The 16,319-nt window shown below is 41.7% G+C and overlaps 1 protein-coding gene across 7 annotated transcripts in view; it reads left to right on the top strand.

The window, feature by feature from the left end:
* Positions 1–16,319, top strand: part of ptpn12 (protein tyrosine phosphatase non-receptor type 12) — a 48,240-nt gene that overhangs the window by 9,336 nt on the left and 22,585 nt on the right. For all 7 annotated transcript variants that reach the window (XR_009828058.1, XM_062065737.1, XM_062065740.1 and 4 more), the window contains exons 2-11: positions 6,424–6,532; positions 6,695–6,771; positions 6,851–6,946; positions 12,816–12,854; positions 12,964–13,032; positions 13,157–13,216; positions 13,287–13,429; positions 13,802–13,868; positions 13,955–14,032; positions 14,373–14,471. Coding sequence is in view for 6 of the 7 variants with exons in the window: in XM_062065737.1 (XP_061921721.1) it covers positions 6,424–6,532; positions 6,695–6,771; positions 6,851–6,946; positions 12,816–12,854; positions 12,964–13,032; positions 13,157–13,216; positions 13,287–13,429; positions 13,802–13,868; positions 13,955–14,032; positions 14,373–14,471 (837 nt within the window). In the remaining variant the exon portion in view is untranslated. The remainder of the gene's footprint in view (positions 1–6,423; positions 6,533–6,694; positions 6,772–6,850; positions 6,947–12,815; positions 12,855–12,963; positions 13,033–13,156; positions 13,217–13,286; positions 13,430–13,801; positions 13,869–13,954; positions 14,033–14,372; positions 14,472–16,319) is intronic.

Below are 16,319 nucleotides of genomic sequence, written 5' to 3' on the forward strand. Positions count from 1 at the left end.
ATGCGCGTGACGTCAATCGTTGAAACGGAAGTATTCGGACGCCATTGAATCCAATACAAAAAGCTCTGTTTTCATCTCAAAATTCCACAGTATTCTGGACATCTGTGTTGGTGAATCTTTTGCAATTTGTTTAATGAACAATGAAGACTGCAAAGAAGAAAGTTGTAGGTGGGATCGGTGTATTAGCGGCTGCCTGCAGCAACACAAACAGGAGGACTTTGAGGTGGATAGCAGACGCGCTATCCAACGCTAGCCGCCGACCGCATCGGTGATCGGGTGAAGTCCTTTGTCGCACCGTCGATCGCTGAAATGCAGGTGAGCATGGGTGTTGATGATCAGATGAGGGCTGGCTGGCGTAGGTGGATAGCTAATGTTTTTAGCATAGCTCTGTGAGGTCCCGTTGCTAAGTTAGCTTCAATGGCGTCGTTAGCAACAGCATTGTTAACCTTCGCCAGGCTGGAAAGCATTAACCGTGTATTTACAGGTCCATGGTTTAATAGTATTGTTGATTTTCTGTCTATCCTTCCAGTCAGGGGCTTATTTCTTTTGTTTCTATATGCAGTTAAGCCCGATGCTATCACGTTAGCTCCGTAGCTAAAGTGTTTCGCCGATGTATTGTTGTGGAGATAAAAGTCACTGAATGTCCATTTCGCGTTCTCGACTCTCATTTTCAAGAGGATATAGTATCCGAGGTGGTTTAAAATACAAATCCGTGATCCACAATAGATAGTACTCTCACGTTCCTCATCCACGAATCTTTCATCCTCGCTCAAATTAATGGGGTAATCGTCGCTTTCTCGGTCCGAATCGCTCTCGCTGCATTGAAAACAATGGGGAAATGTGAGGAGCCTTTCAACCTTTGACATCACGCTACTTCCGGTACAGGCAAGGCTTTTTTTTATCAGCGACCAAAAGTTGCGAACTTTATCGTCGATGTCCGTACTAAATCCTTTCAGCAAAAATATGGCACTATCGCGAAATGATCAAATATGACACATAGAATGGATCTGCTATCCCCGTTTGAATAAAAAAAATTCATTTCAGTAGGCCTTTTAAGTACGGTTGGGATTAAGTAATTCATGATCTGAAATTTGTGTCCAGATCAACCCTCGAAGCGCACCTGTAATTTAAAATGACAGATTAACTGGATGTTTTGGTACCCCTGGAAATGCTAAAAAATGCATGCAGAGAAGTGAGAGTCTCAAAAGATCTACAGACCCGCAGTACTCGATACCAAAACAAAGACTTTGAGTAATGCACTTCTGTTGATTCACAGAAGTACAAATCAACCCTGATTTTTAAAAACACAACCCGCCTTGAAGCAGCATTTGTCTTTTGTGTTGAATCCAACAAAGTTAGCTTGAAATCATTAAATACGTTGCTTAATGCAGCGAAGTATAGACTCATTTAAAAAACTATGATTGTGCGATAGGTACGAGTAACGATTGAATCACAAAATTTATATAAGCGTTTTTCTAACAATCATTAATTTACTCCACTATGATGGTGGTAAGCTACATTTGTAGCCACAGCTGCCCTGGGTTAGGCTGATGGAAACTTGACTGCCAATCTGCACCTCTGACCACCACCAAACAGTCATTCATATTCAAACACAAGTGTTAGTGAAGTGTCTTGCCCAAGGACGCAGCTGCCGTGACTAGGATGGTAGAAGCTGAATTTAAACCAGGAACCCTCAATTTGCTGGACGGCCGCTCTACCATCGGAGCCACGCCGCCCCACGATAGCTTACATTTTAGCTGCACCCTCACAGGTGTACTAAAGTGTACCTCTCTGACAGTCACCCCATTGAAGCGTTACTTAAGTTAGATGGTACGTTAGGATATTTTGTAAATAAAATGCATACTGAACTGACAACAAGGCTTAAGAAAGCCAAAAAGGGCACACCACATATGCTTGTTATAATTTGCCGCATAGGTGTTCAGTTTTTGTGTAACCTGGTCTATGATGTGTTTTTCCACCTACTGTACAACTGATTGTGGCCTGCAACCATTCAACGAGTACATCCATATCATGGCGAATTAACGCAGGTCTCTAATGAACAAATACGAGTTCTTCAGGGCTTGCTTTTGCGTTCATATGCTGACTTGTATTGCAAAAGAGGCTATCTTCTGACTAAACATTTGAATGGACAGAGAGAGACAGAGGAAGAGAAGGAAACCCTAGCTAATTAAAGGAAAGTACTCTGTGGCCTTTGCATCCTTTTGTTTGTCTGAAGTCGTGCTCCACTGACCTATATTAGATAACTGGGGATGTGAAGCTTCTGTGCAAACTTGCTTACAAGAACACTTCATTGCTTCAATGTGGTGATGGCATCTTTGCCTGCATTGTACACACTGACCTATTTTAGCATGTGTGTGTGCATGAAAGGTGACCATCAGACACACCCACTTCCTGACCACACACACAAACCCCCTTTACTCCACACACTGCATATGCAGGAAGAACACATGCTCTGCCAATCAGCGCTCACTGCTAAAGTGAAGACAGTGTGTGTTTGTGTGTGTGTGAATTATTCAGCGTACCAAGCAACTACAGCAATGCTTATTCAGCCAGGAGACAGAAAGTAGGTTAACGCTGCAGCTCTAATTCCCAACTCTTATTCTACCTCTTTCTAGTTACTCTCTTCTCCACTTTTTACCTTTGCCAGGGACAATTTGTGAGCACTACAACTACTACAATTGTCTCCAGACTTCTGTGGGCGCTTTCTGTCTATCCAGTTCCCAGCATTCTACCTACTGCATTATTGTATTCATTGCTATTATTATGTCCAGCAGTCTCTGCACACTAACCCCCCTGGCATCGTCCACTAATTTTACACCAAATGACTCACCCTCTCAGGGGTCTGTGAAGGCGGCATCATTATTGTGTGGGAAACGCCCTGTGTGTGTGTGTGTGGGGGGGGGGGGGGTGGACAGGAAGCTCAGTTATTGTGGTTTGCTGCAGGAAATACATCACCAGTTTCTTCTTCTGTTATCCAAGATCTTCAGCTAGTACCACGTTACCCCCGCCCCTCCCATTTCACTCAGAAGTGTGTCAAGAAGAGCACGTGGAAACCAGGAATCAAAGAAGCCATTAGCAATCAAAGAGACTCTTTCTGCCTCCCCCAGTAAAGAAGGTCCAGCAGGCACAGACGGCCTGTGCTTTATTTTTCCTCTTCCGCCCTACAGGCTTCCTTAATTTTTTTTCTCGCGTGCATGCGTGCGTCAGTATGTGTGTGTTTTACATAACAGGAAGTCTGAGTAATTAGAAACCGGGTCTCTACAGACAGTAGCTATGGAGTTTGTACTGTTATGTTTATTACCAGCATAATTCATAAATTACTAACTAAAAGTCTATGGAATTTATAGAGCTATGTGGCATGACCTAAGGCAGTGGTTCTCAAACTTTTTTTGTCATCCCCCACTTTGGACAAGGGGGAGTTTTCAAGCCCCACCTGCCCCCATCGCCCCAACAGAACGCTAATGCCAAGCTTAACATTTTCAAATTTATTGAACATCAAGTAACATCAAGTTGTATACATTCAAACTCAATAACATAAAATAACATCAAGTTCAATAATAAATAAAATAACTGTGCAGCTGTGGTATAACTTGCATCAGGTTCAATAATAAATCAAATAACTTGCATCAAGTTCAATAATAAATCAAATAACTTGCATCAAGTTCAATAATAAATAAAACAAAAGTGTTATAACTTGCATCAAGTTCAATAATAAATCAAATAACTTGCATCAAGTTCAATAATAAATAAAACAAAAGTGTTATAACTTGCATCAAGTTCAATAATAAATCAAAAGTGTTATAACTTGCATCAAGTTCAATAATAAATCAAAAAAATTGTTATAACTTGCATCAAGTTCAATAATAAATCAAATAAAAGTGTTATAACTTGCATCAAGTTCAATAATAAATAAAATAAAAGTGTTATAACTTGCTTCAAGTTCAATAATAAATCAAATAACTTGATGCATAATAATAAATAAAATAAAAGTGCCACTTTGCAATCTTTGCAAAAAAATAGGAGGAGCTATGCATTTTGGCAAGACAGGGTGAGTGAACAGGGGCGCCGCTAGGGATTTTGGGCCCCATGAAAAGAATCTTTACAGGGCCCCCAACACAGCGGCAACATTTTTTGATGCTATTTTACATACAATTATGCATTTTAATGGTATTCTGAATACAATGGAATTAATTTTGAGTCATTTATTTGCTGCACCACTGATTCTTGAGACTGTGGTAAAATGTATTATATTTTGTATTATATTATTATTATTATTATTTCAACACACACAGCTGCTCACCTCCTTCCTCATGTGGGGGCACTGGGGCTGATTCAGGGGCAGAGGGACTTGAGGGCTGACAGACAGCTGCTGCTGCTGCTGGTGCACTTGACTCTGTTCAGAATGAGGCATCATTTTGACAGAGGGGAGATCAACTATTATTGAATAAGAACAGCTTGATAAATGTTTGACTGGATTGATTATTTAACTAATATAGCAGTAAAATGTAAAAATCCAGAGTTTTCTTGAGCTAACATGGTGAGAAAAGTGAGCTAGCTTATTACCACAGACAGGGACAAAGTTAATATTCATAACTTTCCACCACAACTAACAAACCCACTTTTTTTTGGGAAATATTGGGTGACATATCGTCGACCCTTCAACTCCTTCTCCTCTCTTATTTTATTTTCCTTTCTTTTTTGGCTGCCTGATTTTTGAGGCATACTGCTGTCTCCTCCGCTTTGCCCGCTGTGGGCTGTCTGTCTGTGACAAATCGTGGTGCTCTACCTGCAGCTTATCCAGTCGGACTGAACCATTTTACGTAAATAGAGGGGGGGGAGGGAGGGCCCTGCAGGTGTTGATACTTCCAAAACAAATAAAGGTATTGTTACCAGGACATGGAAAATAAAACATGTGTGATTATATGTTAGTAAATAACTTAGTGTCATTATTTTTTCTGTATTATAATTTCATCATCATTAGGGGCCTCTCTGGGCCCCCCTCCATCATGGGCCCCTAGAATCCGTCTCCTTTACCCCCCCTTTTCGGCGCCCCTGCAAGTGAACATGAGTTTTACAGTACTCCAGCATTAGTGGCTGCAATGAGCCTGTTTTGCACTGCACAGCTTTTCAAATCGGGGTTGCAGGCTTGACACTGCCACTGTTAAAACCTCATTGAGTTCGGGGCTGAGCTGGCTTGACGCGAGTGCTTCCCGGTGAATGACACACAGTGTGTCCAATGCGCATTTGGCGCAACCCTCTTAATTAGAGCCTGCAGCCCGTTTCTTTACCCTGCCATGGTCTGTGCGCCATCAGAGCAAAAGCCCACACAGTTTTCCCATTTAAGGTTGTGTTCTTTGAGGAAACTGTCCATTATCTCGAACAGCTCATCAGCAGTGGCTCTATTTTTTATGTATTTGCAAAACAGCAAATCCTCGCACAGTGACTCGCCATTCACAGAGCTTCCGCTTAGCCCCGCCCCCATTAGTTACTGTTGCTATCTCTGTCAAACTTGCGCTCCTACCTAGAAATTTAAAGTCTACAGGAAAAAGAAGTAATTTACATTTATTTATATAGCGGATTCCACAGACAGAATCACAAAGTGATTTACAGTGTGTATAGAAAATGAAAGCATAGTAAAAAAAAAATCTAAGAATATAATTTAAAAAAAAAAAAAAAAGTAAAGTGAAATTTCCTCCCGTTCCTCGCGCCCCACCTGTCATGTCTCTATTCCCCACCAGTGGGGCGCGCCCCACACTTTGATGAGAGTCCATGTTTTATTTGTATTCAACACAGTTTCTTCTCATTCAGGCTTTTAATGAGCCTGGCGTGGAAGGGCGCAAATATAAAGACAAGCTGCAGAACCTTATACAGTAGAAGCAAATATTTTTTCCTCACAACTGTGGGTGGATATACCTTTTTTTTCCCTCTTTGCCACCACCATCCCACTATAGCTGCTATTTAGTTGGATCCAGTTGAGTGCACAAATGTGTTTTGAATGTGTATTCCTCCAGTTAGATGTTGTATCTATGGTGCTTGTGTGCACAGAAGCAGATTTCTGTAGCTCTGAAAGACACAAGGCCATTCCATATGCTGCATCCCCTTAATCTAAACTGCACACAAGCGTGGGCATTTATTCAGTGCCATCAGTGAGTTTTTCCTCTCTTTTTGAAGCTTTGCAGTCGACCATTTTTCACATGAGACAACTACGCCCCCGATGACATTCTCAGACTTTGCAGTCCCTAAATTTGTCTTCTTCAATGTCAGCTGCAAGGAGATTAGCCCACAGTGTGTCCAGTGTATTATTATAAGCTGTGTGGAGTAAAATGTTGAAAAAATAGAAGGAATGTTCATGTTTATTTGCTAAAGAGAGCTAATTTTGTCTCCTCCAATGCTTCTTTTCAGCGTCTGCGGCGACTATCCACAAAGTACCGCACGGAAAAGATCTACCCGACCAATGTAGGAGAATGCGAGGACAATGTCAAGAAGAACCGGTATAAGGACATACTGCCGTGTAAGTTAAAACTGTGGTAGCAATAGAATATTTCTTTGTAGATGAATGTTTCATGGAGGCCACCAGAGATACATTTACTATGACCATACTATTCATCTGTATCTAAGTTCCCATATTTACATTCAGTGAATATTCTGCCTCCTTTCCTTCTTTTCTCTGTAGTTGATCACACTCGGGTGAAGCTGACGTTAAAAACAACCAATCAGGATACAGATTACATCAATGCCAATTTCATCAAGGTAAGACATAACACTAAAACAATGTTTAGTTTTTTTCTTTATTTTCCTTCATTCTTTTGATATGTAACTTTTTTTCCAGGGTATGGATGGCCCAGAGGCCTACATTGCAACTCAGGGCCCGCTGCCCAACACAGTGGTGGACTTCTGGAGGATGAACTGGGAGTACAATGTAGCTGTAAGTAGACCATTTTTTTCTGTACTACAAATAAGTGCCAATCATATGATGAGTGGAATCTACATTTAGCACACTTCCTAATGTAGGCATTATTTTCAGGGACCGGCTTTCCTTTTGTGCCAGATAAAAACAGCAAAAATAAGTGCATGAAAAATACAACTCACTATAACGCTGAATTAGTGGGAGCATTAGGCTTTTTTCTTTGCAATGAGATGCGGATGGAAATCAGCCTTTGGCTACAATCAGTCATATTTTTATTTTATACGTAATGTGCATTGTATCATTTCACAAAGTTATAAAAAATATAACCAATGGCAACTTCCTATGAGGAGTATTATTGTACATCTACAGTATAGACAAGCTTATTGGTGTGTCTAGTGCAGGGGTCGGCAACCCGCGGCTCCGGAGCCGCATGCGGCTCCTTGACCACTCTGATGCGGCTCAGCTACATGCATGCCGACCCCCTCGATTTTCCCAGGAGACTTATGGATGTCAGTGTCTCTCATAGACTACTCCCAGGGAAAAATAATCCTATTAACACTCTAATTCAGACCTGGGCATTCTGCGGCCCGCGGGCCGCATCCGGCCCTTTGTGCGTCCCTGTCCGGCCCGCGTGAGGCCAATTATAAATTACAAAATAAATTTAAAAAAGTATCTATGTCGAGTGTGCAATACAACGGTGCTGCTTTTGTTTTGAAAATCGTTATTTGTATTACTTCCGTGTGGACGTATGCGTGATTGTGAGTGAATGTGAACAACTGCAATTACAAAATAAAGTTGAAAAAACATCTATGTCCTGCGCGCAATACAACTGTGCTGCTTTTATTTTGAAAAGTATTATTTATGGGCGTGTGTCCGTGTGTAACCTGCGAGTGAAGGTGCACATGCAGCGACAAGTGATGCACGGTTTACACCCGAGACGCCAAAAAGAGAAAAGTTGATGAGGAATGCCGTGTTTTCAACAACACATGAACTGCAAAGCAACGTCCCCTCACCTAAGGTGCGTGCCTGCGCAATTGCGCACTGTTCAAGCGTCTGCTGCGCGCAGCAAGTATATGCCGCGCACCAAATCAAATCCCATCTGAATTATAAACAAAATAAACATATTTATTCTATGGAATTTTGCAATGCAACTTTGAGTGACAGTGACAACAAGCGGCCCTAATGGTGTTCGTCAACACCGTTCAATTGAACACCGTTCAATTATTGTAACGTCTATCGAGATGCTTCGAGGACAGGAATTATATCGATCACTTTATTGAACAAAACTGTTTATATTCGGACAGAACCACACCAAAAACACGAGTAAAACAATTCTATCTCGAAAAACTAGTCATTTTCTGCCGTACAAACCAGGCCAAAACCAACTTGTCATCTGTCACCAACACGCATAGCACTAAACCACTGGTGCTTAAGGCCACACAAAAAGTCGGACAACTCAAACACCACACAAAGTTACACTATGACTCCTCAGTCATACGTGTGCTTATTTTACTGTCATTTATTATTAATGTTAATTTATATATATTAGTAATGGAATGCTGTTACACACACTATGTTGAAGTATTACTATCATTATTATTATTATTATTATTATTTATCTTACGGTATATATCAAAAATAATATTGAGCAAAATTTAATTGAAATATTGTCGATGTGGCCCTCCAGCAGTGCTCGGGTAGCTCATGCGGCCCCCGGTAAAAATTAATTGCCCACCCCTGCTCTAATTACTATATAAAGGGCGTGCCCTAATTGCACTGCAGTAATTGTCCTCTATAGCATTTACTTACAGCATGCCAGGCCAGCCACATGTTGTATGTTGTTATTACTTGCTCACACAGGAGACAGCAAAGCATAGTTACTCATCAGCCACACAGCTTACACTGACAGTAGCCGTATCAAACAACTTCAACATTGTTACGTTACAAATATGCGCCACACTGTGAACCCACACCAAAAAAGAATGAAAAACACATTTCTGGAGAACATCCCACTGTAACACAACATAAACACAACACAACCATTACCCAGAATCCCATGCAGTCCTAACTCTTCCGGTCTACATTATACACCCCGCTACCACCAAATCCCCCCACACATCAACCCCCCCCCCCCTCTTCGTGGTTGGTTGAGCGGAAGAGTTAGGGCTGCATGGGATTCTGGGTATTGGTACCGTCAGTGTAAGATGTGTGGCTGCTGAGTTAGTAGCCTTGCTGTCTCATACGTGAGCAAGCTAGAGCTGCATTCCACTTGTGGCCGAGCAGGTACACTGATTGGGCAGACTGTAGAGGGCGCCAAATGCAGTGTCATCACGCTCTGATATTCGGGAGTCTCCCGGGAAAAATGAGAAGGTCGGCAAGTGTGACGCAAGCGACATTCATCCAAAACTCGCGGGCTGCACTAACATCCAATTCCCACATTAAAGTGCGTGCCGGTGCGTGTGTCTGAGACCCCTGGTTAACATAGCACAAAGCATGTAAGCTTTGTATGCGGTGTTTTTCATTTTAAATTTTAAAAACATTTTTGTGGCTCCCATTACTTTCTTTAATGTGTGAAACTTGCCAAAATGGCTCTTTGAGTGGTAAAGGTTGCCGACCCCTGGTCTAGTGGGACAGGCGAAAGTTAAGTCGGAGAAAATGCGTCACAGACAGGTACCGGTCCCCAGACCGATGGTTGGGGACCACTGTTCTAGATAAATAAATGATAAATGGGTTATACTTGTATAGCGCTTTTCTACCTTCAAGGTACTCAAAGCGCTTTGACAGTATTTCCACATTTACCCATTCACACACACATTCGCACACTGATGGCGGGAGCTGCCATGCAAGGCGTTAACCAGCAGCCATCAGAGGCAAAGGGTGAAGTGTCTTGCCCAAGGATACAACGGACGTGACTAGGAAGGTAGAAGGTGGGAATTGAACCCCAGTAACCAGCAACACTCCGATTGCTGGCACAGCCACTCTACCAACTTCGCCACGCCGTCCCTATAATAGATATTGAATATGTTTTGGTGTATGTTGTTTCTTAGTCACATTTACAACCTACTATGTACGTATGTCTGCAAAGGTTGGTGTGTGGAAGTGTTCCCTTTAGATTGCAAATGACACCATGCCTGTTCTCTCCAAATGTATCAAATTATCTTTTGATAATGTTCACTTTTAAAAATATATCTTCAGATCAACATCACCGCTATTTTTTTCTGACAAACTTAGTAAATACCTTTAAAGACATGCACCTGGGGATAGGCTTGTTGGCAACATTAAATTGTCCCTAGTGTGTGAATGTGACTGTGAATGGTTGTCTATCTAGCTGTGTTGGCCCTGGGTTGAGGTGACGACTTGTCCTGGGTGTACCCTGGCTTTCACCGGAGTGCTGCTGGGATAGGCTCCAGCTCCCTTGCAACACGAGAGGCACAAGTGGTAGAAAATGGATGGATAGAAACAGTGTATAGATTCAGCGGTGACAACATTAGATACACCTCGTGTGGCGCTCAATGCTGCATCAAAATACACAGCTTTACAAACGTTGGTGTTATTGCATGCATTCCACGATGATATGAACATTATATTTGATCTTACTTTCTCTTGTTGTTCCTCAAACCATGTAACAATTAAAGACTAATCCAACTTTGTACTGGCGTATGTTGATCTAACAGTCCTGTGTAAAATGTTGTGAACAAATAAACACGGAAATAAAGGGTTTCCCCCTGCTTGCCAATATAATTGTGGCAGTTGGGGTCTGTTTAATATGACGTCATTGAGGTGGTGACTTGTCCAGGCCGATTGTAGCTGAGATAGGCTCCAGCGCCCCCCGCGACCCCGAAGGGAATAAGCGGTAGAAAATGGATGGATGGATATACATTTGCATAATTGATGACGATGCATACATTTTCTTTAAAAAGGCAAAAAAAAATCTGGTGAATACATTTAAAAACAAATGTTATTACTAATTAATATTAATACATCTTTTTTTCTTATATCGTTTTGCTCTATTTTTCTATTGTTGCTGCTTATTGTATAATGTAACAGGCTGTATACCAGTGGCGGCTGCTAGTCTTTCTTGTAGGGGAAGCTCATCTTCTGCTTCTCTCTAAACATGAGTACAGTCTCCAATAACAGATGAGGTATAAAGATGCTAGATTTTAGGAAGAAAAATGTCACTTACATGATTGTAAAATGTTCCATATCAATGCGGAATAATGGAATTAAAGTTGAAAAATGCTCTGGCAGCGGTTTATATTTCAAAATCGCTGATTCGCTCACTTTGTGTCAATCAAAAATGGATTCAGCCTCAGACAGATCATCTACTAATCATGCGTTATTTTGTAGTGTGGAATATTATAAAAGGTTTGATCAAGTGAACAGAAAACTTGGAAATTACACATTAACCTATTTATTGTTAACCGTTTGGAATAGACTTATGCTGTCTTTAAAATAAAATGGACTGTTAATTGTTTTGGATACTTTCTAATGTACAAGGTCTCTAAGAGACCTTGTACATTAGAAAGTATGTTTAGTAATATGCAACTACGTTTGTATAATTATTTGATGTGCTGTGTTAGACTGCAATATTGTTCAATTGTTATTACGGATTTTGAGTTTGAGTGCAATTGTGTGCTTAGTTGTTGTGTAGCTGCCAGCTCCTAGGAACCTTTAGCCTATTATGTTTACCTTTTGTAAACGACTTGACTAAAATATAAGAAAAGACCAACCTTGTATGCTTATTGACTTACATTTAGATATTAACTGGCTGTTGAGTTTTGCACAATAAAACACGCTGCAGGTCTGCTTGTATCTGACGTCATATTTTACATGCAAGCGCATATCACATACCGTATTTTTCGGACTATAAGTCGCAGTTTTTTTCATATTTTGGCCGACTTATAATCAGGAGCGACTTATGTGTGAAATTACTAACACATTACCGTAAAATATCAAATAATATTATTTAGCTCATTCACGTAAGAGACTAGACGTATAAGATTTAATCGGATTTAGCGATTAGGAGTGACAGATTGTTTGGTAAACGTATAGCATGTTCTATATGTTACAGTTATTTGAATGACTCTTAAAGTTAAGTTAAAGTTAAAGTACCAATGATTGTCACACACACACTAGGTGTGGTGAAATTTGTCCTCTGCATTTGACCCATCCCCTTGGGGAGCAGTGGGCAGCAGCGGCGCCGTGCCCGGGAATCATTTTGGTGATTTAACCCCCAATTCCAACCCTTGATGCTGAGTGCCAAGCAGGGAGGTAATGGGTCCCATTTTTATAGTCTTTGGTATGACTCGGCTGGGATTTGAACTCCAACCTACCGATCTCAGGGCGGACACCCTTACCATAATATGTTACGTTAACATACCAGGCACGTTCTCAGTTGGTTATTTATGCGTCATATAACGTACAATTATTCAGCCTGTTGTTCACTATTCTTTATTTATTTTAAATTGCCCTTCAAATGTCTATTCTTGGTGTAGGGTTTTATTAAATAAATTTCCCCCAAAAATGCGACTTATACTCCAGTGCGACTTATATATGTTTTTTCCCTTCTTTATTATGCATTTTCGGCCGGTGCGACTTATACTCCGGAGCAACTTATACTCCGAAAAATGCGGTACTTGTTTTGTTTTTTTGCCAATATCGCATCAATATCTGATGGGCACCACCCTAATCATGCATGAAAAAATATTTAATAGGGAGGTATATGGGTTGGAGCAGATGAGCCCATGCCGTGCGGGAGTGGTTATTAGGCTCGGCGAGCATGCGACGCTGCAAAGCTTGCAGATGTGATTCCTGCTGCTGTAGCATCAAACTGTGTCAAAAAATCCATCAACTTCTCTGTAAGCCTTCTTTGCTTCTGTCTCTGCAGGTTATTGTGATGGCCTGTCGAGAGTTTGAAATGGGAAGGGTGAGTCAGTGTACTTTTTAATGCACCAATGAAAATGTTTTCTCGCTCTACGTTCAAGAATTCTTCTATAGTGTTGTCGGCCAAAGCTAACTCACTCTCCTCTCCTCAGAAAAAATGTGAGCGTTATTTCCCTCTGCTCGGGGAGCCCGTCAGTTTCGGGCCTTTCAAAATCTCTTGTGTAAGTAGATAAATCTGCACCATTGCAGCTGTGCTTCGTAATAAGCAAGCAAAACGGTGGGGAGGGGCGTTTAATTTCTCACATTTTCTTTTAATCGCATCACTTCACTTGTGTTGTCTTCCAGGAATCAGAGCAGGCCAGGACTGACTACTTCATCCGCACTCTGCTGGTGGAGTGTGAGAATGTAGGTACATACGTACGACCCAAAACGCTTTGAAGCGCACAGGCATTCACTCCTTTTTGTCTCCCTGCAGGAAACGCGTAGATTAACGCAGTTCCATTACATTAACTGGCCCGATCACGACGTCCCCTCATCGTTTGACTCCATCCTGGACATGATAGGCCTAATGAGAGAGTACCAAGAGAACGACGACGTCCCTATATGTGTTCACTGCAGGTACGCACACGCCGCATCATGGTGGTGTTTCGCTTACGACTGCACTATGCCCCCCTAATAAAGAAGCTCTCGCGGTGAAAGAATGAACCGCACGCTGTGATGCTGATGTCACACACCGTCTTCATGTGTGCTCAAAAAGCCATAATGAGAAGCCCGAGGACACTTCCTGCTTTCAAACAGCAGGGCTTAAAATTATGTCTGTGTGTTGATGAGCTTGCTGGAAACTGTGTGACAGCATGAGATGGACTTTTATGATGCTTATGTGTGTCGCTACGCCGTCATCTCAGCTTCGGTCTGACATGGAGATTTGATATACAAGTGAATCGTCTTATAGTACCTTGGGGCTAATTTGCATGAGTGTTGACTGTGCAGTGCGGGCTGTGGGAGGACGGGCGCCATTTGTGCCATTGACTACACATGGAACCTCCTCAAGGCTGGGGTAAGTATATAGATGGACTCACTTCTCCATATACTGAAAGTGCAAATGGCACCATCAAACCTTCTTTACGATGTGTGCAACTTCAGAAAATTCCAGAAGATTTCAACGTGTTCCGATTGATCCAAGAAATGAGGACTCAGCGCCACTCGGCTGTTCAGACCAAGGTTGAGTTTTTTTGTGCGAAAGACATGACTAGAACCAATACAAGAGTGCTGGAGTGTCTTCCAAATGTTTGGTCTCTCTCATATAGCTGAGTAAGGTAAAGAACAGACAGGCAGCACTGTTTCAGGAAGCTTGTAATTTTTTTTAAAGAAAAAAAAGTCTGTGCTTACATTTCCTGCCTGAAAGTAATGAACTTAGCACTCATCTGCCACGGCTTTTCTTTTAATGTGTGCACTCTGATATTGATTAGTTTGCATCATCTCATTAACGCACACCATTTGGTTTTTTATGACACCTGGTCCTCCCTCCGTCATCATCATCACCTGTCTTTTCCCTCCTCAGGAGCAGTATGAGTTAGTCCACAGAGCAATAGCGCAACTCTTTACCAAACAACTACAGCTACTGGAGAGCTCCACCAACGTGCAGATACATGATGTTATGGTATGACACACACACACACACACACACATGTGTATGACGTCCGCTGGGAAAGAAAGACAGGATGTTGCTGAGTACAACACTGGAACACAGCGAAAGAGGGGAGGAGCACAAATAATTAGTCACATGGGAGGCAAGAGTGTAGGTGAAATTGAGAATCCAGGACTCAAGAAAAACTCCAAGAGTTGTGACTTAAAACAGCGAAGCCTCGGAGGGCATTTTTAAAAAAAGCTTTATTCTGTTGTTGTCGTTGGTATTTACTCCTCTCAATGGCCCACATACCAGCTAACAAGCTCACGCCACTTCACACATCTCCTCCGCTGAGTCCCAGAAGTGCAACCAAGGAAAAAAGTTGACAGACATATTTATAAAGTTATGTCTGGTTTTACTAACGATCGTTATACAGAAGTACCTCAACTTGTCAGCACAACTTGTTCTATGACTGAGCTCGGAACACTCGTATCTTAAAGCAGCTCCGCCTATTGAAATTAATTATAATTAATACAATCTGTGCTTGATTTTCCCAAAACACCACCATTTTAACATGTAACATGACTCTTAAAAAGAAAAAAAACACTTTTAGATGAATACTGTTTGAAAATCAATACAATAGCATGTACTACAAACAACTGCAGTAGTTTTATGTAATGATGTATAATATCGTGCAGTATTTCCCTTGAGGAGCGGACTAATGCATGTCTCCTTCGGGGTGCTTCTGCATCCAGTGTTGCCAAGTTGACTCATTATCTGCTTATAACAAGCAACTTGTTTTTATAGAGCTGGTTGTGTGCTTCAATCAACAATCAATCAATCAAAGTTTACTTATATAGCCCTTAATCACAAATGTCTCAAAGAGCTGCACAAGCCACAATGACATCCTCGGCTCGGCTCCCACATCAGGGCAAGAAAAGACTCAACCCAATGGGAACAACGAGAAACCTTGGAAGGGACCGCAGATGTGGGGACACCCCCCGGGTGACCGGTGCAATGGATGCCTAGTGGATACGGTTAATAATGTGAGAGTCCAGTCCATAGTGGGGCCAGAAGGGGATCCTCTTGAATGGAGACAAATCAGCAGCGAAGAGACGTAACCAACTGATGCAAAGAGGAGTGGTCCTTCCTGGGTCCCGACTTGGAACAGCTATCACATCCTACGTGGAGGCTGACCTATGGTCACCTGATAACCTCTCTACGCAGGAGAGAAGGGCAGAGCAGAAAAGAGAGACAGCAGATCAACAGGTCTAAAAATGGGGTCTATTTTAAGGCTAGAGTATACAAATTAGTTTTAAGATGAGACTTAAATGGTTCTACTGAGGTAGCATCTCTGTTGGGCATTCCAGAGTACTGGAGCCCGAATAGAAAATGATCTAAGGCCCGCAGACTTTTTTTAGGCTCCGGGAATCACTAATAAGCCGGAGTTCTTTGAACGCAAATTTCTGGCCGGGACATATGGTACAATACAATCAGCAAGATAGGATAGAGCTTGACCGTTTAGTATTTTATACATGAGTAATAAAACCTTAAAGTCACATCTTAAGTGCACAGGAAGCCAGTGAAATTGAGCCAGTATAGGCGTAATATGATCAAGCTTTAATACGTCAAACAGATTCTGCAGCTTCTTAATATTTTTTATGGGTAAACGATCGATGTTTGGGCACGTGTGGCAGCATACCTGGATGTCTGACTGTAGCCAGCAGACACCAAAACGTATTAATTTATTTCGTTTTAAACAGCCCCTTAACTCACCCAGCACGCAAATATAAATTGATATCAATGAATCAATCAAAGTTTACTTACAGTATATCGCCCTTAATCATAGATATCTTAAAGGGCTGCACACGCCACAAAGAC

Source organism: Entelurus aequoreus, linkage group LG12 (assembly GCF_033978785.1).
Source record: "Entelurus aequoreus isolate RoL-2023_Sb linkage group LG12, RoL_Eaeq_v1.1, whole genome shotgun sequence".
NCBI lineage: Eukaryota > Metazoa > Chordata > Actinopteri > Syngnathiformes > Syngnathidae > Entelurus > Entelurus aequoreus.